Source organism: Lissotriton helveticus, chromosome 8 (assembly GCF_964261635.1).
Source record: "Lissotriton helveticus chromosome 8, aLisHel1.1, whole genome shotgun sequence".
In the NCBI taxonomy this organism is placed as follows: domain Eukaryota; kingdom Metazoa; phylum Chordata; class Amphibia; order Caudata; family Salamandridae; genus Lissotriton; species Lissotriton helveticus.
The window spans coordinates 254,159,713-254,184,368 of NC_136069.1; the positions used below are offsets into that span (position 1 = coordinate 254,159,713).

Here is a 24,656-nt window from a genome sequence, read left to right on the forward strand (position 1 = left end):
GTGCAACAAAGGAGGCCGCACAGTGCGCTGACCTGGAAGGGGGGGGGCACTGACCTCAGGGATTCACTATGTTTAGCAATAACTTAAGATTTAAAAGCACCTGCTGTAGAGTTCCTTATGTGTACAGATTTCAGGCAGCAAAACAAATGTCAAGATAGCTCTTGTGTTTAATGTTCCTGCTAGAGAGAGAGATTGCAGTTTTTGCCATAAAGTAGCGAGAGGTGCCTGCTTTAAAGAACAGATCTATATTTATGTGGATATGTGAGTGGATTAGGAAAGCCAGCCTTTACCAGCGCTTTAAAACAAATGAAATGTATGGGAGAGAGGGGCTATGGAGAGATGAGGAGGTCATGGGGGGACGGGTATTTATTTTATTTATTTATTTTATTTATAGAGTTTTGTATAGCGCGGACAAGACCCGTGGGTATCAGAGCGCTTAACACGGAAAGAGATACACATATAGACATTATAATAGCATTAATAATAACAAATAGATATGAGGTAGAAGGCACTGTACTCAAAGATGTGATTAGATATAAATATTCCTATTGTCTGTGCAATTAGCAGTAGATGCTTAACACGGAAAGAAATTACATATAGACATTATAGTAACATTAATAATAACAAATAGATATGAGGTAGAAGGCAGTGTACTGTAAGGACGTGATTAGATATATATACTCCTATTAACTGCACAATTAGCAATAGATGACGAGCAGGCTTGGCTCGGGTCAGAATAGCAAACCTAGCTCGGTGAGGTAGTGTTATAAGGAATTCCAGTGCATCTCAAGGATGAGATGGATAGATAAATACAGTGAGGTAGCGGTTATAAAGTTTGTCTGTGAGATATAGTTATAGGTGTCTGGCCTCAGCTTGAACACGGCAACAGTCATTTTTCATGACGAGGAACAACCCTCTATTATTGTAAGTGATCGTCCCAGTCATCTTAATTTTCTATGTAGGGTATTTACTCATCAAGTGGCTCTTCAGTTCTCGTTTGAATGTCATTGTATTTTGAATCGTCCTGATGTTTGGAGGGAGTGAGTTCCATATTCTGGGGGCGGCTCCGGAGAATGCTCGGTTGTAGGTCTTTTTCTTGTGGAAAAAGGCTGGTCGTAGTAGTAATTCTTTTGCGCTTCTGGTTGTTCTGTTACCCCCTGATAGCTTAAGTTTCTTGGCTAGGTATCTAGGCGTGTTGTAGTGAACCGCTTTGTGTGTAATGCAGGCCATCTTCATTTGGATTCTGGCCTCGTCGAGAGACACCGCGACGAACTCATCCTTGTCGGACTGCTGGCGCTGCCGCAGCCCTGCCTTGTGAACTATTGTCCTGCCTGCTGGTGCTGCCGCGGCCTTCTGCAACCTTCATCCTCGTGGGACCTGCTGGCGCTGCCGCGGCCCGTTGTAACCTTCATCCTCGTGGGACCTGCTGGCGCTGCCGCGGCCCGTTGTAACCTTCATCCTCGTGGGACCTGCTGGCGCTGCCGCGGCCCGTTGTAACCGTCATCCTCGTTGGGACCTGCTGGCGCTGCCGCGGCCCGTTACCACCTACGACCTCTTCGGGACCTGCTGGCGCTGCCGCGGTCTGACCCGTCCGAACACCGAGCTCGAGGATTGTGAGCTACCACCGTTTCACCTCCGTACCTGCGGGTACCAAGACTGTCCCACTACCCCCTTTCCCTAATAGAGACTAGAATTGAGAGGATCATCGTGTCCTGATCTCATTGTATCGTACTACCTTACTTCCAGAACTGCCTATAAAAGGTGTTAATCTGATCTTCGTGTGGTGTCCATCTGTGGGGGGGAAGTTACTTGTCTGTACGATCGCTGGAGACGGCCCTCACCGGAGGCCTCTCCCCTTGTGCTCGGCCGACCCTCCAGGTCCCCGTCTAACCAAAACAGATTGCCGCACCAGGTGCCACCAGCGCTAAAGTCGGCCCTGGGTGGCAGTGTTGAGCAGTTTTGTACATGGAACTCTGATATTCCTGAGAAAATAGCAATTACCAGGGGGAATCAGTAACTCCACTTTCGATTAACCTGATTATTTCCATTTTCTCTGCAATATTTCACCCTGTGACTCCCCTTCACCCACAGCTCTGCCAAATTTCACGCATCAGGTGTTAGATTAACGCATTCTAGGATTTTCTCAGCATTACCACGAGGCCCTGCAGTACCCCAGAATGCTCATGCAAATCAGCTGCTCAAATGCTAGCAGTGCGTGTTTCTAATTCTCTGTCTCTGCAATGGTGAAGGTCATTATTTGAGCAGCATGCCCCCGCATCTGCCTCCTGCCATGTAACTTGCAATCAATCAACGGGAGTGTTATGACCTTGATGTATGCGTCCCAGCACCCAAGTGAGTGCCTGAGTCCTCATTGGGTATCACATATTTTACTCTACTCTAGCTGGTGCTGGGATTAGTGTGCTTGCATGCATACCATCAGGCAGCAAAGACAGTGAGCCCGATTCACAGAACTAACTTAAGACAAAATCCTAAACTAACTACCATTTTGGTATTCACATAAGGCAGTTACTCATTTTGGTATTCACAGAAGGCACTTACTCATTTCGGTATTCACAAAAGTTAGGAGTCCTAACTTTAGGACTCCTAAATGCCTTCTGTGAATACCGAAAGTCTTTAAGTTAGGATTTTTCTCAGTTTAGGAGTAGTAAAGTTAGGACTGCTAACTTTAGGACTCCTAAATGCCTTCTGTGAATACCGAAAGTCTTAAAGTTAGGATTTTTCTCAGTTTAGGAGTCCTACTACTCCTAAACTGAGAAAAATCCTAACTTTAAGACTTTAAGACTTGTTACCCTTTTGGGTGTGTAGTTTGGGTTCTTGTCCCATTTCTACAGTGCATGTGTTACGCCACACTGGGTGTTTTATGCTTCATGTCTTGCCTTTAACTCTTTCACCCAGTGCTCTTTACAATTTATTTTTTCACTATGCGATGGAGTAGTATGAGTAATCTTTTGTATTTCTCTTCTTCTCCGTTTTCTTGTTTCCTCCTGCTCTGACTTGCTTCCTCGCATACCTGTCTGACAGGTAGGTGTGCAGGTGGTAGTCATTGATGGTTTCTCCGTCCTCTTTTTCTTTTCTTTGGTTATATAAAGAAGGGAGGATGTGTATTGGATTATGTTTATATGTTTATCTGTTTTCATATTTACTTTGTCTCTCTCACTGCTCTTCTTGTCTCTCTTTGGTTCTCTTATGTTCATCTAGCTTCGGCATCTTGTTTTTGCTTTTCTTCTTCTTACAGTGTTCTTTTCTGTTTTCCTTGTTGGTAGAAAGGAGGATATTTTGTATCCTGATTTCTATGTGTTCATGCTCTGCCAGTGAGTTTCTCCTAGAATGATGTAAAATGGAATGTTGGGGTTCAGAGACTACAGTTGGAGACAGGCAGAGCAGCAGGCTGGCTGCTCCTGGTGGGGCTAGTCCTGGACTGAACATCAGGACATGTAACTTGTACAATAAATACTATTGAAATACTACAACCTGTCTGGACCAAGTTACTACACTGTAAGCTAGCCAGACAGCGACTCTAAGGCGTAGATGAGAAACAGATAAGAATCAACAGGTCAGCGAATGTGACTTGACAGCAAAGCCAACAAAGCTTAGATAGAAAACATGTATGAGCCCTCACACGCTCCCACCTTTTGAATTCCTTACAGCAGTATTTTGCGAAAGTCCAAATTCTGTTTGCCATTTAGGTTCAGGAAGTTCAAAGCCAGGCAGTGGCCACTTCAGTATTTCTGCTTTTTTAGCCAACGGCCCATGCCTACAATGCGTGTAAGAGAGAAACTTAATGTCCCAGAATGCAGTTGCGGCTGGATTAAAAAAGCAATTTTGTGTAATTGTTCTAGAACAGCTCTGTGAGAAAAAAAGGAAAAAAGCATGCATGTGCCAATTCCCAATTCATTTTTTTAGGCAGAAAACTACTACATTTTAGCTTCCAACTGCTTAAAATTCCCACTACTACATTGTTACAGGCAAATTCATTTCACCTATGGTTTTTTCCAAATCTCCCTCTCTAGATTTTTTCTTATGGGGTGCTATGTTTGGGTTAGTGACCTTCCATAAAAGTTTCAGGAATGCTTCAGCTTTGTTAACTTTTATGAAACGGTTAATTCATAAAATATATCTCACTACCGCATTAGATTTTCTTTTTTTTCTTGTGATAAAGTGTCACACAAAAATATTGAAATACCACACATAAGCAGACGGAAAACATGGAACTGTCACGTATGAGCAGTCTGAAAACTTGGCAGTTGTGGACGAGGAGTGACTCAGAATTGCCACTTGCCTAAGTTAGGCAGAGAAAGTGAGCGCCAGGGCCAGGTAGAGTGAGCTTCTAATAAAAATGTGCTGTTATATCGCTAGCGCATGGTCACAGTGGTGCCGGTCTGAGCAAGAAATTACTCACGGCCAACGCCATCACTTAAGTCAATAGAGCCTTTTGGTTCCCTTACATTTCTGGTGCTTTGCAGCCTTTTGAAGATCTTCTTTAGCGTTTTTAGTTGCTCAAATTGGTGTAATTTTTTATATTTATATGTTTCCCTCTCCTTCATTGCTTTATTTTGCTCACCAGAAAGTGTCACTCATGGTCGTTGAATGTCACTTATAATTACATTGAAATTATGAAAATGTCACACATAAACAATCTGAAACCTTGGCAGCTATGCACCTATTTCGAGCCATATTATAGCTGCACTCATAAGTCCAATAGATACAGCAACTCTTGTCACACTGTCATTGGAATGAAGAGGGCAATCTTAACGAGGCCATTTGTATTTCAAGAGCATTCCTGAACCCACTGGCTTCATGACCTATCTTTGTATTTGAAGAGTTGTAGGTCCTTTCTGATGCTCATCTGTGGGAATGGGGAGAGGCTTTGATATCTGACAAAAAAAACTAACAGGATCAAATAAAGGAAGCCCTGGTAATGCTAACGTTACACACGGTACGTGCTGCAGCTTTGGGCTGACTTGTGTGTTGAATAGCTGGACAGCTAAAGAAAATGTTTTTCTATTAGTCACCGAGATAAATAGTTTTAGACTACTAGACATTTAAAGAAATGTGCTGTTTCTGGCTTAAAATATTTCTATAATAATTACCGAGAAGAACAGAAAACATCACAGTAACATAACACAAAGCAAAATAACAACTAAACAAAATCATAACAGCTGAATAGAAAAACAAAGAGCAATACAACAACGACAGTGCAACACAGCAATAAAAAATCAATTAATACAGCACTACAAAACAGCACAAGAAAACAACACAGCACCGCCACAATGAAACACAAACCATATGCAGAAATATTCTTGACACATTAACGCCTCCACAAATGTGCTGTCATAATATGGTGATAAAAGATGTTTGCCCGCAGTACTGCCTTTATTGCTACCATGAACATATATTGGCATCTATTAAACGTTTTGTGTTCTGGCTCTGGTAGTTTCTTTCCGGAAATAAACCTCTACTACCATGAATGAGGTAGTAAGTAGCTAGTGAGAATTCAGTTACTGGGTTCAACCTTTGCAACTTTTGCTCAAATTGCACTGTAGTGAAATGAGTGTGTGGCACATTAGGGACAGATATAGATTTGTTTTGTGCTACCCTTGAGTGAGAAGAGGAGTTGAAGAGGCGAGGAGTTTCTCATCAGGTTTGAGTTGTCACTGCCACTCCAAGCTAAGAGCATTGTCACAACCTTAACCCTGGAAAGGTGGAAAGGACCCTTCCAGGTGATGTTAATCACCATTACTGCTGTGAAATGCTCTGGGACTCCAAATTGAGTGGAGGGTTCTCACGCACAGAGTGAGCTGTGTGTTTGATGAAGTAGTGACATTTGAGCCAAGTCCGAGACCTCCTGTGTCCACACATCCTCAAGGACCCGACGGGGTGAAGTAAAGCAGATCCCTCGCCTGTTCAAGTTCCTGAAATCTCGCAAAGTGGTGTGGGAATATTCCCTGCAGACTGAGACCTGATAACTGAAAGTAAGGGAGCAGTTGATTCATCACCGGAACCATTGACCAACCCTGATGAGGGGACAAGTGTGAGGAGGGGAAAAATTACAATTGAAATTGGAATGGCCAACTAGTAGGAGGCAATTGAGATCTAGTGTGTCAGTTGAACATATGCCACAAGACACCATCAAACAAACAGAGTCCAGTGGTGTATGTGAGTCAGAAGATGATCAACAGACACCAAGGAGACACCTATGAGGCCAAATTTCCCCAATGGGAAAAATTCAATATGCAATTTCTTCCTTACCAGGGTATATAAAACCTCTTTTATAAAGCCCCTGTTAATAATTACAGGACCCCCACCCCTGGAACACCTTAGGGAGACGAGACCTGGGAGGGTTCCTAATAGTAAACAATCTTGGTTATTACATCACAGTGCCCATACCACCAAAGTCAAGTTTACAGTGAATTTTACTTTCAAAAGCAGTGCAGCAATACAGGGCTGCTTTTAAAATGACCTCGGCTCTCAGCAGTGCACACATGCAAGTGCAACAAAGGCTGCTGGCCTCTAAACTTAAATGCCCTATTATATACTAGGGACTTATGGGTAGTTTTTATTCCCCGGCCCTATTATCTGCCAGGGACTTAAAGAGTAGGTCATGCCAAGTATACATGTACCTCAATGTTTGTGTTTGTGTTTAATATAGCACTGACCCTGGGCCTGACTAGCAGAGCCCAAGACACAGTCAGAATCAGCTGCCACAAGTTCCATTCAGCACAATAAATGGGGATTAACAGCCAAAAAGAGGGACTCTCTAACATGCCCCCCCAAACAAAACGAGAGGGGTCACTAACCTGCACTCAGGTAGTCCTTATCAGCTAAGTGGGAAATTGGTATGGGCAATCCCAGGTCTGTGTTCCACTGTGAAATCCTTTCCATATAGAGAAACAGAGTACCTCAAGGGCTTGGGATTCTCCCCACTCATCTGCATAAGCCATCTGATAGGTCTGTGATCAATTTGAACAAAAAAGTGAGTACCAAACAGATATGCTCTCAGTTTTTTCAGGGAACATACCAGAGAAAAGGCTTCCCTCTCAATGGCACTCCATCTTTGTTTTCTGGGGAGAAGTCGCCTGCTAAGGAAGGCATCATGCTGATCAGGGCCCTCTTCATTTACCTGTGCCACCCCTGCCCCAATCCTTTGTTCTGAAGCATCTGTCTGAACTACAAATTCCTTGGTATAGTCACGGGCAGCAACACTGGAGCATCTTTCAGAGTGTCAAAAGCCTTCTGGCACACTGGTGTCCACACTACTTTCTTTGGCCTCTGCTTAGCCCTGAGTTCTGTCAGGGGAGCCATAATGGTCCCATAGTTATGCACAAACCTTCTATAGTATCCAGAGAGTGCAAGGAAGGCCCTGACCGGGCTCTGGGAAATGGGATCTCTCAATCAAGAATGATCTGCATTTGGCCTGGAGATGCAGTACATGGCATCCATCTACCATCTGGTACACCACAGAACTCTGCCCTATTTGGCACTTTCTGGCCTTAATAGTAAGGCCTGTTTGTTGCAGGCCTGAAGCACTTCCCTCAAGTGGTTTAAGTGATTCATCCTTGTAGAACTGTATACAGCTATGTCATCCGGTAAGCTGCACTGAACTTCTCAAACCAACCCAGGACTCTGTACACCAGCCTTTGGAAGGTGGCAGGGATGTTCTTTAAGCCAAAATGCATCAGGTTGAACTGGTACTGTCCCTGTGGCATGGATAACACTGACCTCTCCTTTGCTTCCTCAGTGAGGGCAATCTGCTAGTAGCCTGAAGTCAAATCAAATATACTCAGATACTTAGCAGTCCCTCACCTATCAATGAGCTTATCAGCACTAGGTATAGGGTGAGCATCAGTCTTTGTTGTCCACACAGAACCTTAACTCCTTCTTTCCCCCCTGTGGATTAGGTTTGGGCACCAGCACCACTAGGCTGGCCCATGGACTGCCAGAGGGCTCGATTACCCCCAGCTCGAGCATCTTAGCAACCTAAGCCTTAATTCTGTTTCTTACATTGCCCAAAAACCTGTACAGTTAATGTTTGAGAGGTATTCTGTCACTAATGTATATGTGGTGCACACACCAATCAGTGACACCTGGGGCCAAAGAGAACAGACCAACAAATAGCACCTGCTTGTAGTTTCTGTGCAACTCCCTCCACTGACCCATCTTGCACACTTTTGAAGAGGAGGTCGGGGACTGGCTCAGTCTTCTCCTCTCCACAGTCATCGTGACTAACAACATGGTCATGTCTGCCCTGTTATGGCAGGGTTTCAATCTGTTGACATGCAGGACCCGGTGAGGGTTCCTAGGGGGTGTTAAGGTCTACCAGGTAGGTGGTCTCACCCTTCTTTGCAAGGGTTGGATAGGGCCTAGTGCACTTGTCGTGGAGGGCCCTAGGAGCTACATTTGACCTGGAGCATTCTCAGGCATTGCAGCCTTCTGATCATATGAGTGCTTTATGAGTGTTTTAGTCTGAGGGTGATATGGGGTAGTGAACTTGTAGGTGACATCACATTGGTACTACATCACTTTCAGATAGCAGGACAGGAAGTCTGTGCCTCTATCTGGGAACCCCACTCTGGTGAACACACCCAGTAAGGCCCTAGCCACTGCAGGAGCAGAGAATGTCCTGAAGGGTATTGCGTCAGGGTATCTTGTGTCATGGTCTACTACCACCAAGATATACTTATTACCTAATGCAGTGGGTGGCACTAAGGAACCATTAACATCCATCGCCTCCCTCTCAAAGGAGGTCCCCACCACTGGAAGTGGTATAAAGGAAGCCTTTGTGTTGTCCCTTGCCTTGCCACTGGCCTAACAGATGACACAAGATCTAAAGAACTCCTTCACCTTCTCAGACATTCGGGCCAGTAGAAATGATTCACCAAACGGTTTCAAGTCTTAGTCTGCTCCAAATGTTTTGCCAAGGGGATATCGTGACGTAAAGTTAGAATGAACTCTCTCTACCTCTGGGGAACCACCACTCTCCAGGTAGCCCCTTTCTTGAGGTTCCTGGACTCAGTGTAGAGCAGTTCATTTTCCCAGTAGATTGTAGATTCTGTGAAGTCCACTGTCATCCCTCTACTCTTGCTTCAAGGCAATCCACCTCAAGCTGTCCAGGGTGGGACAGTCTCCCTGTCCCTGACAAAACTCCTTTCTGGAGGGTCCACCTGCTCCTGTCAGTTCTGCCAAATCTGACAGCTCTGGCAGGAATGGAGTCCCTTCCTCGGAGACCAGATCCTCCCCCTTTGGGTTAGATTTCTCCTGTACCTCTGGAGTTCCCTGGGCTGATGCACCAGACCCATATTCCTTGTCCTAGAATGCTTGACCCCTTGTTCCAGAGTCCAAGCATCCCCATTTCCCTTCTGGATACTCTGAGACCTGGTCACAGCACATAACCAGTCACGGAGCTCCAATATTATCATATGGAGCCTTCTCACCACCTCTGACCACTCAGAAGCTTCGAGCTCATTTCCCAGTAAACAGTGGACTGGGAGCACATGAGACACAGCTACCTTCTTAGGGCCTGTCACACCTCCCCATTCCAAATCCACCTTAGCCAGGAGATGGAGCTTGGTGCTGCTGTCGGCATATGTCACCTGGTGAGACTCACCAGGTAGGATCTGCCCTGGAGACACCAGCATGTTCATATCCATAGTCACCCTGGCCCTGTGTCTCTCAGAGCCTCCACCTCAGCCACTTTGATTTTAGGCCTCTGCCTGTACTTATCCATGCTCGGACTTAAGGCAACCAGCGTTGCAATATCCACCTCTCCCAGGGACAGTAAGGATGCCTCTGTCAATTCCCTACCCCTCTCTGGGGCACTCTTCACTCACCCATTTACGCTAGCAACCCCTGTGAGCTGCCCACCAGTGTGGGCTTCTTTGTGCAGACAGCATCTCCCTTCTTGTGCCCTGGCTGGTAACACTTAAATCTCCTGCCCACCTTTGAGGGGTCAAAGAACCTACCATTCTTTCCCTGGTACCCCCTCCCTTACAATTTGGGTTGGTTGTGCCTCCCCCTTTGTTCAGGTGTTTGTGGATCTTAGGATGACACCTTCTGTTTTCGACTTTATTTTCCCTGGGCTTTCCCTTGAGGGGGACCTGTCCTCCTTTCTTTTGATCTCCCCTCTGATGCTGACTGGACCCCCAGGGGTCTCACCCCCTCATCAGTTATCCTGGCAAATTCCCTAGGATTAGACCGCCTAGAGTCCATTAGGTACCGGTGTAACTTCTCTTGCACTCAAGGAGTCAAAATATGTTCTTTCATGAACAAATTTTACAACCCCTCATATGTGTCCACTTGGTTACCATCAATCCAGCCTCCTAGTGCCTTCTCTGAGAGGTCCACAAAGTCCACCCGGAACTGGTTGCTCACTTTCTGGGTGTCCCTGAATTTCATCCTGTACTGTTCTGGGGGTCACACCAAAATTTCTCAACTAAACATTGCCTCATGTGAGAGTTGGATTTGCCACATCCCACTGAAGGGTCAGGAGCTGTTCACTCCCAGATATTGGCCTCAGTTCCGCAAGGGTGAACCCCAATGCTTGGGCCGGTCCTCCTACATCTCAAGAGCACCCTCTCAAATGATGTGAGCCATTTGTCAATGTTGCCCCCTTCTGTGTACCTGAGCACTATTTCCTTGGGGAGCTTCTGGTTAACCCCACCACCCGAGGTCACCTCAACCTTTTCTACTTCATTACTGCCACCATTTCTTCTGTCTCTCGCTTCCCTCTTCCACTTCTTCTCAGCTAGGGCCAACTCCCATTCTCCTAGGGATAGCTCCCTTTTCTTTAAGGGACCACAGAAAGCCCTGAAAAGGGGAGCTCATCTTCTCCCCATTCACAGGAAGAATGAACGTGCTGCTAGAAGAAATGGAAAGGAGATCATCGCCCACCTCCTATAGGCGGCTAGGGGGGTCACCCTCCCCATCAGTTTCTGGGGCCGATATTTCCCAGGCCTTAAGGGACCTAACCTATGCTACCTTCCTAATCATGTTAGTAGCAGGTAGCCCCCTGGCCTTACACAAAACCCTCAGCTCAGCAACTTTGAGTTTAGTTAGTTTAGTCAGATCCATCTGCACTTTTGGCCGAAAATTGTTGTTTGACAGTAAGGCCTGCCACTTATTTTATCAAAATAGGGTACCCTAAATAGTTGATGCTTGATAGGTGATCAGCTCTTAGGTCTTGGGCATAGGAAAGATGTGTCTCCTGAAGTAATATTATCAGTCAGGGCTAACAGCCCATTCATTTTGATGATGATAACGGGCCAAAGTTGAGGGTTTCGAGAAAATACCCTACAAGGACGACATGATTCAGTATCTATTTTGCAATGTCAGAATATAGAATTAGTTAAAACCTTGATTTACGGTGTAAATGGCAAAGTCCACAGAGGCAAAAATGGATACACCTGTAAAGGAAGGAGACACAAAATTCTAAACATGTTCATTAAAAAAGGAAATGCAGCATATAACAGGAAGTCCAAAGGGAAAAAAACTAAATAATTTTGACATGTTTACAGGAATAATCCTTATAAACTACAAAAGAAGCAAGTGAAGGTGATTAATGTTAGTACAGATACAGACTGAATGACTCCCCTATAGCTTCTCTACCTGAAGAAAGCTAACTCAATGGTGTCAGATTATAAACAAGCCAAGGTACTGAGGGTTCAGTAACATGGATGCACTAACATATCCTCGATAAGAAAGGGTCAGTGTGACTGAAGAAGGGCATAATTATGCTACTACAACAGCTATTTAAGGATAACCTACACCAATCAGGGTGTTTAGTAGGGGCTAGCCATACACAGTAAACATTGTTTGATGTAATGTTGATCCTTGTTGCAGTACACAGGTTAGAGCAACCATTGTGAGTTATCAGTACAACATTATCTGATGGTCCACCTTACCAACCTGGAATAATTCAGTAGAATCCCTAGCTTTGCATGCCTAATTAGCACATTTGCATTTTTAAGCCTGCTTAGCTGAAAGAATGTCTGTTTTGCCTTTGTCATCTCCTGCATCATACGTAGGACATTACTGAACCAACATCTCAGAGGGGTCTGTGCAGTTTATCCATTATGCTTGAGTTTGAGTGCCTTGTGTTTTGTATTAGTGTTATGTGTCACAACCCTAGATGAGCAATTGACCATTGTGTATTAAAGGGAGGTTCAGAGACTATGTAAGAGCATGGTTTTTGATTTACACAAAATGAATTACATTCCACATGGAGGCAGATGAATTGGTCCTCTCAGAATCAAAGCATCTTTGGTGACATGCCAAAGTAGGAAGCAATGCCCTGTGCTCCGAATGGTGCAACATCACCATTCAACAACCTCTTCTCCCTGCTACATCAAAGCTAATGTCAATGCCCATCAAGAATGCATCTTTTGCATACCATATAGTGCCTGGATTCCTTTGGCATCATCCTTTGGAAGTCGGAAACCAGCTGGATGTTGATATCGGTACGTCGGGTACATCAAGGCAGAGGGATTCGTTGAATGAGCAAGTCCAAGTGCATGGCCAAATTCATGAGCAGCTACAGTGAATAGATTGAATCCTGAAAGAATAACCATTGATTCATGGATGAATCCCACTTCTCATTTAGGGTGAAGACATTCTAACAATGGTGAAATGCAAAATGCACAAAATAAGCCACTATAAACAACGTCCATTGTTGGCATCAAACATTAAAATGTTAGTAGCCTAGGCCCCTTTTAAAGGTAGGACAACATTTAAGCCCAACTTTGTTTAATGTTTATATTGTAGCATTATTTGAATCCACAGTAGTTACTTAGTCAAGTGTTAGTGATAATTGGTAACATGGGATATCTCCTAGAAAAGAATACAGCTCATAACTAAAAGCTGCACAATCTTATTGCAGATCACTGAGGACATCATATGAGATATCACATGTGACCTCAAGATTATCTTGTGGAATGAAGAGTACAAAACATAAGTATGTTCTAGGAGTCTCGTTGATGCTAGTAATTTATATGACATGCATGAAGTGGCATGATTATTCACTTTGATTGCACAGCACACAGGCAAGTGCGTCACTTTTAATATGGGAAAAAGTGACATACTGGTGGCGCAAGGGACTTGTAAATAAGCCCAAGTGAATTTATCTTGATTGATATTTCTCCCAGTTAGCGTTTCATTTCCAGACATTACAGCTCGTTACAAGTGGACAAGGCTTGCCTCTTCTGCTTCCAAACTGTGCTGTCAGACATAATGCACTAACTCTGAGAAATATTGGGTTAAATGAACTGATTCTATGCGCTGCAGGTGCATAAAAACAGGCTCTCTGCTTTGCGTCAAGCCCGCAGCACCCTCATGATACAGCCCTAAAGATTCCTCTCTCATCTTATGGTTACACTGGCAAAAGCCGGAGTGCTAGAAGGCCTGTTGGTGCTGTCCCTTTCACTGGAGTGCTCATGTATGTGCTCTTTACAAAATCATCTAGGCAATACTACAACATTACTTTGCACTCTAGAGTGTCTATGCTAATATGAGGCACTGGAAACAATTGGTTTCCAAATATCTAAAACAGTCTTTTGGCTGTTTGGTGAATCATTTTGCCTCCTATAACGTGCTTGCTTTGTAATGGATGACAGACTATGTTATGCCATCAAAGTACACTTGACTCATCACACATTAAATTCTTTATTTCATAGATGCATTCTTTAAAGAAAACAATGTTTTTCTTGTATTTGTAATGTTTAAACTGAAAATGCAAGCCAGCCCAATTGACAATTGATATCCAAGACTATCCTTCCAGTACAAAACATATGCTAGACTTACAGAGACGCTTTTGCACAATAGTAAGGCAGCACATTTCAGCCCTGGCACTAGGTAGAGGGGAGGAGAGTGCCATATTTCTGTAGATATGACGCTCTCCTGCTCTCTTCTTCCCGCACAACCCAATGCAGTTTTTTTGCCTGCTGCGCTGCGTTGCGTAAGAATTTAGTAAATCTGCCCTGTAATGTTTCTAGGCTTAAGGCTCGCTCTTTTACAATCCTGTATGATTTGCATCATCGGAGGAGTGCAGGGAGTTGAATAGGTGCAAGGGAGGACAATGTCGTAGACTGCTAGAGGGAAAAGTATGGTCTGTATGACTGCATGTTTCATATTTGGTGTACCATGTAAATCAGCATTAGGAGTTGGTGTTTAACACAATCTGTAGAAAATCTAAGGATTTAGTTGGTCCTGAAGAAAGACTGCTGACCCTGAGTGGCTCTTGTAACAGGCTGAAACATGTCTACCTTACTGAGTTATAGATGTTAGGGGCCGTTGCACTCATAGAACATCACGCTGTTTTTATCCCAGCCACAGGACCTTATTAATTAACAAGAATTAGGATCCTGAAGGCTTTTTTAACTTGCACTCTGGTTTTAGTAAGAGCTCCGCTTACAAACCGGGGCTGAGCCCACTCACTGACACTAGGTGTAGTGGGTGAGGATACAATGATAAAGCATGCCACTGGAGGTACTAGTGGGTGAGGATCCTACTAATATATCCATGTGATGCAAAGGTCGCACTGATTCACCTGGGTGTAGATTCCTTTCCACTTTGATATATATTGAGACCAGTTAATTTGACCTCTTAAAATGTCAGGAGTTCATCAGTTGTGAGGCTTTCCCTCTCTTGTGTACTGATTTGTATTACACACCATCCAAGCTGCATAAATAGGCTTTTTTTATGTTGTGTGTGCGACGCTGATTCAGTACATAACTTTGTAGCCTATGGCTCTATTACTCAGTTCTGGCACAAAGGATTTGCATAAATGAATAAACTTTTTAAGACCAATCCAAAAACCATTCGGTTCGGTCATGCTTCTAGTGTTCCCCCGGAAGCTGCTGGTGTCTTTTACTTTTATATAACGTCTTTAAGATTGCCAATTGCTTGTGCTTGGCTGCAAAAGGAGGCTCCTGACCCCCTTTTCCTGGTGGCAGGAGTTTATATTGTCTGCGGTCTAGAGTCTGCAATAATCAGGTGCCATCCCGGTCATCTCAAGCTAAAAATAATATGGGAACCGGTTAAGATAGGCCTTTTGGATCTTTTACCTGGTTACGATTTGGGAATATGAAGAAGTATGGCTATTTTATGCCTTACTTGCTTTTTTCTCATGATGAATGAATTGGTATGAATGGTTGTACCTATGTATGCTTGATGTCTCTATAATAATTAATTTTTTTCTTCTTATCTGTTATGAGGCCCTTGTATGTATTGTATTATCACTGTGAGATTTAAATGATCAAAAAGCTTCTCACTAAAAAAACTGAAAAAGAAATTGGACAACTAGTTGAGCGGGTGAGAATTCAACTAACAAAATAACCATAATCCTTGTCAGGGTGAACCACTAGAACCACTAAATAAACCTGAGCTCAACCTCCTGGCAGGCTTAACTTAGAGGTAATGTGTAAAGTATTTATGCTGTACACAAACAGTAATAAAATGGAGAAAAAAAACACCAACACAAGAAAAATGGCAGTTTAAGGTAATAGGGAATATTTTAATAAATAGAATGACACCAAAATGGCAAAAACCCAGTAAGTAGAACCAGAGATATACATTTTTAAACTTGAGTTCAAAATAACACCAAAAAGCACAAAGAATCTACCACAGGCATCTGGTTGTGCTAGACTGGATCAAAGTCAAAAGTTAAGGCGGAGTGCAAGTTGTCTCCGGTCTGGTACAGAGGCAAGTTTCTTCCCAGCGGAAATTTACTTTCAGACCTAGAAAGCTTAAATGAGGTCAAAAGTCTGCAGCTGGTCAAGGCAGCAGGTTGGATCCAGTGAGGGCCTCGAGGACACATGGAAGGTGCAACACGAGTTCTCAGAGTCGACTAGAGGTTGTTCAGCATTGGATCTGATGACATCAGAGAGGGTTGTCAGCATTGGCTGGATGCGGCTCGGTGTTGAGTCTGGCAAAGCTGCCAACAAAGAATGTCAGCCGTGTTGCTTGGTGAGGAGTCCAGTGAAACTTTCAGTTAGGCAGGGAGTTGTACACTTTGACCACAGAAAAACGTTTCAGGACCTTGGAGACATTGCTTGGGGGTCAGGGCTTACTCCCACAGAGACCGGCATAAGGGCCCAGGTCAAGTATAGTTGTAACTGGTCAACACTGGAAGCAGAGAAGTCTTCTAGAAGCTTGTTGTCGCCCCGTAGCTCAAACAGGATATCAGCCAACTGGCCCTTGGAATCACTTCTGGAGTCCCGGAGTCAAAGCAAGCAGGCCTAATCTTCCTTCAGGATCTGCAGACAGCAGGGAAGTCCTTCTTCTGATTATAGCCAGGTCCAGGAATGTTCTGAGAGCAGAGTTCTGAGGATACAGTTTTACGCCCAGTGCCAGCCTGTGGGAGGAGGGCAATCCTTTGCCCACCATCTGACTCAGTTCTTGGCAACATAACATATCATGTGTATTTGTAAAGTGCACAATTACCCGAAGGTGTCCTGGCGCTGAATAACAGATGTTTATTGTTACCCAACTCAATGGTACTCATTTTATCGACCTCAAATTGATGAAAGGATGGGTGGACCTGCCGGGATTTGAACCTGTGACCATGAGGTTGAACACAGGCCGCTGCAGTGGCTGCTTTAGTCCACTGAGCCACCAGACCTAGCTCCCTTTTGTCTTGACTAGAAAGACAAAAGGGAAGTACCCGTAGGTGTGATATTTATTTACCACTGGCAGAGTAGACATCCTTTGAAGCTCACTTAGGGCTTGCACAACCCTCCAGGCCATCCTGGCAATAAGGGAATCTCCTTCCTGACTCAGGGCCTTTGTTCTCTGAGAGCAATATACATCTCACCAGAGGGGAGCCATCAGTAGTTAGGTGACAGATGGAGGCTGGCAGAAAGGCTTTTTATTTTTAGGCAGGTATAAAAAACTTTTCAACGGAGAATGGCTCTTCCCAGGAAGGTGTGATAGATGGGCTGTATCAATAATGACTTTTCTGATAGACGGTAACAGACTATTAATGACATCATAGGTTGTAAAGTAAATGTGAAAACCTTCTGATGCTATTAAAAGTGAATTGGCAGTGTATGACTCCCGCTCCACAGATGCTACTATTTGGTTTATTGTACTCTTGGCATAGGTCCAATGTCTAAAATTTGCCAAGAAATAAACAAAAGAATTATAAATATATAAAAATAAAAATGCACATTTATAGCTCATAAAATACAATAAAATCAAACTACATAAATCAACCAATCACAGTAGGGGGGGCAATTTATCCGGGCTGAATGTGTTTTTAAAACAGCTCGACGTATGCACCAAATTGCAAGCAGATAGCGGGACACAGAGTACGCTATAGGCATACTGGTATCATATTTAAAAATCCTAAAGGCCTGTGCACACTGGAATACTCTGAGGTTTTAACACAGCTGTACTAGCCATCGGTGTCTCGCTTTCTTATATGTAGGGCAGAAGAATAGCACGTGTAGGTCCGGCTTCGGTATATGGATGCATGTCGGGCAGCCCTTAGTGTCCGAGCCCCCCCCCCCACTTGCTAACAAAAACACGTAAGGGGATGGTACCATGCCTAAACTGAACATATAGCCTTTTAGCGAGAGGTGGCTGCATGACGTCGATGAAAGGATCTAGCCAATATTGAGATTGTATTTCTAAAAAAGATGTCAATGTGCCCGTCTTGGATCTTCCTTGCAGTAAGGTTACATTGTAATCCCTATATCTCTTGGACAGAACCTTCCTGGGTGTTAGCTGGCAGCTATCTTCAGCATTATCCCATAGGTTACTCATTCCCATAGAGTTAAAAGAGGTTCTAATGTGAGCCAGCCAAGAGATTTTGCTGGCTCCATAGAGGTTGACTACTTCCCTCAGTTCCTCTCTGTACACTGATAATTCTGGTGTACTCCATAGACAATGGCAAACAAAGGTCGAAGAGCAACCCTACTACAATTGGCCCTATTTCCAAATCCATATGGAGCGTTGTAAGTGGCGTGCTATTTGGGAGACCCAGGAGTTGTCTGATGAAAGAGTTCTCAATGTTAGACAGATGGTCCGACGGCCGAAAAAACCCAGATTTCTACCCAATATAAAGCGGCCCCTCTAGCTTGGTTCTTATACACTTCCCGAACTGGCCCAATCGTCTTGCTTGTGCACTTCCTCTGTAAATTTGCTAACGCCCCCGTGGTCTGGGCTAATCTTGAACATAACTTTGCTTAAATAAGTTTTGGTAAGAACACAGAACTAACTGACCGTATTCCATTGAGCGAAATGTACGACAAGGGTGTGTTTTGGCCCCTACCCTCTTCTGTTTATTTATAAATGGTCTAGTGGATGCTCTGATAGCGGGGGGATATAGACGCCCCAAGGCTGGCGAATTACAAGGTAACTGCCTTAATGTTCGCAGACGATACCCTCTTACAAACTAGATACCCTATGGGAATACAGAGGGTTTTGGACATCTTTCAATCATTTTGCAAGATCAGGGGTTTGGCAATAAACACCCAGAAAAGAAAATACATTGAAAGTCTTGGTCTGTGAATATCTGGGATTATCACTGACTGAGAAAATGGAGTGGGAAGTACAAACAAAGAAAGTTAGTTTAAGGCATACGTCCGCCTTCCCTCAGGTTAGAGAACTTGAGTTCATTAGAGCCCATATATAAAAACTAAGCACTAGCAGGGAGCGTGTGACCCCTTATTGTGTTACTTTGTTGCCAATCCTGGGCTTTCTTTATAAACAAAGAGAGACAGGCAGCCTCTGAGCTCAGTGTGTCCATGCACTGCAGGAAGAAAAACAGATTATCTCAGCTATCTCGGCTCTGAATGATTCTAACTAAATGAAGGGAGGCAAGCAGCCTCAGAGTCCAGCGTGTCTTCGCGCTGTGAAGAGAAATCCAGCCTGCATCAAAATCACTTGACCGGACCCCCCCACTGAGCCTTTCACAGGTCCTTCAGTTACCCCCAGTAGGCTGTATTGAAGAGATGGGGATAGGTGCGGCAGAAAAAGAAGACAGCTGCTGATTCCGCAGTTGAATTACAGTTTTGCCTCCGCTGCTAAACTGCTAAACTGCTCAACTGCTTGGCGTCATGAATCCTGGGCCAGGGACATCTTAAGGATTTTGGGGGCCCTGGGCCAAACATATTTTGAGGGCCCCTGTTCAGAACAGCTTTGAATTTATGATCCAATTTGAGCCCTTGTTTTCCACACAGTTTCTGCTTCCTCAGCTGCGTTAGCGATCCACTTTGCATCATAGGCATTAGCCTATATATTCCTGATGTAAATGGACGCACGCAGCTGACACAGAAAGGATTTAGTGTTTCGTGCCCTGCTACTAGGTTTTTAATACTTTTTAAATTGTATATGTGTGGCTGAATTACTCTGTGCTTTTTAACAATTTCTCCTACCTACGCGGACTTGCACTTTACTTGATTCTGCTTGCCTACACCTCCTTAGCTGCTTAGATTCAAATTTCGCTTTTCCTCCAGTCCTGGTTCACCATGGTGATACGGCGATTGTGCGGAGGGCTGAGGCTATTATCAGGCTCCTCACTTTTGCCCATGCAGTTTCCACTTCCTCAGCTGCGTTAGCGATCCAGTGTGCATCATAGGCATTAGCCTATATATTCCCAATGCAAACGAAGGCGTGCCAAAGGCAAGCCCGTCTGCACCCAGAGGCATCACGGAGGCGTCCGGCACCGGCCATGCTGCCCAGTTCCCCTTCGGTGAGTTTCTTCCACTATATTACAATAGGAAAACTCTGCTTAGCCTTCGGTGGCTACGATTATGTCAGTGTACAGCGGCTGATCCGAGCTTGGAGGTAGACTTTCGATGCAATAAGTGCAACTGGTCTCTCCTCCAGCCCAGGAAACTCACACCCAAGATCCTCCCATGCCATAATAAGTGTAAAAAGAATAAGAAAACAGAGGACTTAGAGGCCACCCTTTCAAATAGTTGCTCAATGCAAAAGCATGACACACATTTATGGCCCACTTTTAGACAAACAGCCTGAACTTTTATTTCTCACTGAGACCTGGCTGTCTGAAGCCTCCGACTCTACTATCACCTTGGCCATCCCTACAGGTTATAAAATCCTTAGGAGGGACCGACCGAGTGGGAAGGAGGGCAGTGTCGCCATAATTTACAATCAAAAACTAGACTGCTCTCCCATCCCGATGGAAAGCATCGAGGGCGCAGAATCCTTAGGCTTCTGCTGTCCCTTATCCCCCATCATAGCATAGCTGGTTTTCTGATTTACAGACCTCCCAGTGCAATTGGAAATGTTATTACTAGGCTTAATACAGCCACCACCTCCCTGGCCTTAAAATACAACAACTGCCTTATACTGGGAGATTTCAATATACATATGGACAATGGAAAGACCTTCAAACAATTTTACTTGTTGGAGACGCTGCAGGCCTGCAACATGTTTCCATCTATTTCTTCGGCCACCCATGAGAAGAGCCATACCCTAGATCAAATCTTTCATAACTTTGACATATCAGTAAGCCTACCTCTTCCCAGTGGCGGTGCATCCATTGGGGGCGTTGGGGCATTGCCCCCCTAGCCATGGACGACCGTCACGTCATGCTATCATGCTAACATTCAGGCAGGATTCATCCGATTCAAATTAAATTAATCTCGAGGAGTCATCTTCTGAGCGCACTGTCTGCGGGAATTGCGGCAACTCAGAGAGCTTTGGAATCGGGACAAGCCTGACATCGCAGACGGTGTGGGGGTGGGGCTGCGGCAGTGATTGACAGCTCAGGCAGCACAAACAGCGCAGCCAGCTGCACTGTGCGCATGCCGATTTTTGGGCTAGGTATTTCTAGTACTGGCCCACGCATACCCACAGAGTACAGTACCTTCCCCCCTCCCTCCCCTATTGCGATTCATAGTGCGAGGGACCCGGGCCCCCGGGTCTGATTATGGGCAGGCAGTAACCCTGCTCTTAGCCAATCCTGGCTCAGTGGCACTGCTAATGCAGCGCCAGGATTGGCTGAGAGCAGTCCCTGCTCAGCCAGGCAGCCTGCTGGTGGTGCCGCGCGTGGGTGGACGGTAACATGCACGCACTTGTATGGCCAATCACACTGTGGCTTATGCGAGCCATGCAGTGGTGATTGGCCATTTCTATGCGCTGTCGGCACGTCACCGCGCCTGGCGCGCTGTGCCACCCACACCGAGTAGTCAGTCACGAGACTAGAGTCGAGGTCTCTCGTGCCACCCGGTGTCGTGTCATGTGTCTTCACAGTGCAAGGAAGAGGTAAACACTACTATCGCATCGACCCAGTGCCTCTCAGCCCCTGTGGGCTTCTTGATCAGGTAAGATTGCAGATATTACACGATCATTTGTACTCGCATTTTTTCTTGAAATGAACGATAACATAATGGTTCCATACGTATTCTTTCCGCTGCTCAACACCCGCCTGTTTGTGCAGTGTGCACTTTGGCCAGCTATGTTTAAGTAAAGTTTTGCTTGGTATGGCTTTGTGTGTTTACACTCGGGTTTTCCTTTCAAGCAGGATCCTTCCTTGTTCTTTTTCCTGCTCTTTGCATTGGGGTTGCGTTCCCGATCTTTCAGGGCTGGCCCTCTCTGTGGCCCCGAGTTTGATGTTCTTATTCTCTGGAGTTGGCTTCGGATTTATTAACTCTGCTTGTTTCTGTGTCTTGATGTTGAACATTTCCACTGGGGGAAGGGGCAGGGGCAGGGGCAGCAGGACTATACCGTACATCTTTAAATTAACAATATTAACTATTCTGCAGACCTCGGGGCCAGTCTGACCTGTATTGAATGTTCAATCTTACAAGGTTCTCAGGTCCATGCATGACTATTTAGGCCAATCTGGACTTGTTTCTTATAATCTGGGAGTCATAGTCATATACTTGCATAAAACTAAGACTACAAGTCCCAGAATTCTGAGAAAAAAACAAGCGTGGCCTAACTAGTCACGCTTTGACCTCGAAAACTTGGCAGCTATGCTCACTCAGATGAAAAGCACTTAAGTACAATTATAGCAAAGAGGCCAAGTAAGTATAGAATGTTCTCTCAGAGCTGTGCATTGCTATCTAAAGGTGATCATTTAAAAAAGTGCACAATTGAATGTGCACGGAGGCAGATGGTCTGTCTACCAGACTCATAAGGACACAGATGGGGTGGGACAGTCAGAGAAAAGTGTACAGCACATTCTGGTAATCGGAGACTAGGGTGAGGATTATTGAAACTATAGGAAAGTTGGAATTACTGACCAGAGAGGGGGGAAAAGGAGGGAAAACTGCCAAGAAGAGAGGGCAGATAAAGAAACAATGTTGGCGAGTGCTAGTATCGAAAAAATAAGTGAAGTTACTGTGTTGTCTGTGCCAATGTGTATGCGTGCTGTGTTGAGTAGTCTGCATTAGTACGTGTGTATTGTGTTATCCCTGCCAGGGTGTCTGTTGACAGATAGGCGACGTTCCACCATTTGCCCTGTGGCCTATTTTCTCCAGCTACTGACAGGCTTAGCTGCACATTATGTAGTGGCTGAGCACGTAAAAAAAACAATGCAACATACATGTATTTTTGATGCCCCACCACTTCGAAAAGTCACCATCCGCCACTGCCTCTTCCCATTATCTGGTCTGACCACCTCCTATTAAAATTCGTCATTCCCAACTCTGCCACAGCCCCTCGAGCTAACACAAGGCAGAGGGTCCCTAATTACAGGAAGTTCCATAAAATATCCATCCCGATGTTAGCAGATGCCCTTGGTCATTCCTCACCGAAGCTGTCTGGCTGCCCCGGCTCTGAAGCCCTCTCAATAGATTCATAGCTCCGAACCAACACTGATGCAGTGGTACCAGCAGTTCCCGGCTCCTCAAAGGGTTCAACCCCACCAGCCCCATGGTTTAACGATTCCCTCAGATCTAGCAAAATAATTTGTAGGAAAAGGGAATGGAAATGGTGTAAATCCTATCTACCTGAGGGCAGGAAGGTGTATAAAGACAACTTAAAAGCTCATTACATTCTCGTGAAGACAGACAAGAAAAACTTCTTTAAAACAAGATAGAAAATGCCCAAATTAAGAGCAAGGAAATCTTTAGCATAGTTAAATCCTTTACCGCCCGAAAGCCGGCACAAAGAAAGGGCCATGCACGGAAGAATGGTCTAAGCAAATAGCTCAATTCTCCCACAAAAAGAACTCTGTGATCCAACAAGCCTTCACTAACATCTCAGAAGAAGAGTTGACCTTCTACCTTGATTCTAATAGTAAATGTCATCTCTTGGCTCCTCCATCTTTACTAGCCTTCCCTGAGTTTCAGCTTGAAGAGTCACTGACTCTTCTCCAAAGCATTAAATCTGGCTCTCCTACCGACCCATGTCCAGCAAAAATCCTAAACCTATTAGCTCCCACCATAAACCCCACTGTAAACAGCTCTTTAATACTTCCTCTCCTCAGGCATTATGCCGAAATTATGGAAGCATGCAAAGATTCTTCCACTGATAAAAAAGGCTAATGCCAAACAAACGGACCCTGCCAACTAAAGGTCAATCTCTCATCTTCTGGCCCTCTGCAAAGTAGTAGAGAAGCATATAAACAAAGCCCTCCAAAAACAAATTGAAGATGGGAAGCTCCTTCATGGCTCTCCCCTTCCTCATCTCTCGTTCCAGCCATGAGTGTAGGTGTCCCTCAGGGCTCCATTCTGAGTCCTACCCTTTTTAATATATATCTATCCCTCTTGCATTTCTGGTAGAGGAAGAGGGCGCCAAAATTGTTTCCAATGCTGATGACACTCGGCTGATTTTTAGGTGTGAAAAATGAACTGACTTTAAGGGTGCAAAGATTAGGTCTTGCCTCACAAAGGTTTTAACTGGCTTAAAATCAATCAGCTGAAGTGTAATCTTGACAAACTGATGTTGTTTTCTATGGTAATCCAGAAACGCCTGACTGGAGCTCTTGGTGGAAAAAAAATCTGCTGCCCATGCCCGCGGAAAAGGAGAAAGTAAAAAACTTAGGAATTGTCATGGACAAGACACTCTCCATGCGCTTCCAAATCCAAAATCTAACTGGCGCTTGCTTTGGCATACTCCGGATGCTAATAAAAATCCTGCCACTGTTACCGCTTGAGAGCAGGAAGATCGTAAGTGCAGACTCTGGTGACATCAAAGCTTGACTATGTCAACAGCTTTTACCTCGGTCTTCTCTAAACCATTATCCAGCACCTACAAGTGGTACAAAACGCAGTGACCAGAGCCATCCTGAGACCTAAACCCAGATCTAGTATGACCCCTATTCTTAAGTCTCTACACTGGCTCCGAATAAAAGAATGGAACGACTTCAAAGCAATGGCCTTCTTCTTTAAAGCTTTTCCGGGTTTAGGAGCCAGCTACCTAAATAAGCGTGTTAATTGCTAAACAACATCTAGACCCCTAAGATCTTATAATGCCAACCAAGCCATTGTGCCTAAAATATGCCGTGCCCACACTGGAGGCAGAGCCCTCTGCTTTCGAAGCGTAAAACTGTGGAATAGCCTCCCTGAGTCTCTGAGACTAACCACAGACCGACTCTCTTTCAGGAAGAACTTAAAAACCTGGCTTTTTAATAACTGATGGATCTTTTATGCACGTTTTCCTCCCGCTGTCATGCACCAGGACACTCTAGTCTGAATAGCTGCAAGCTTTATTAAATACACTATTTTATT

The 24,656-nt window shown here is 44.7% G+C and overlaps 1 protein-coding gene across 1 annotated transcript in view; it reads right to left on the reverse strand.

Moving 5' to 3' along the window:
• Positions 1–24,656, reverse strand: part of LOC144772579 (matrix metalloproteinase-20-like) — a 198,650-nt gene that overhangs the window by 65,890 nt on the left and 108,104 nt on the right. The window contains exon 5 of the mRNA XM_078657008.1: positions 12,407–12,568. Within this exon, the coding sequence (XP_078513134.1) occupies positions 12,407–12,568 (162 nt within the window). The remainder of the gene's footprint in view (positions 1–12,406; positions 12,569–24,656) is intronic.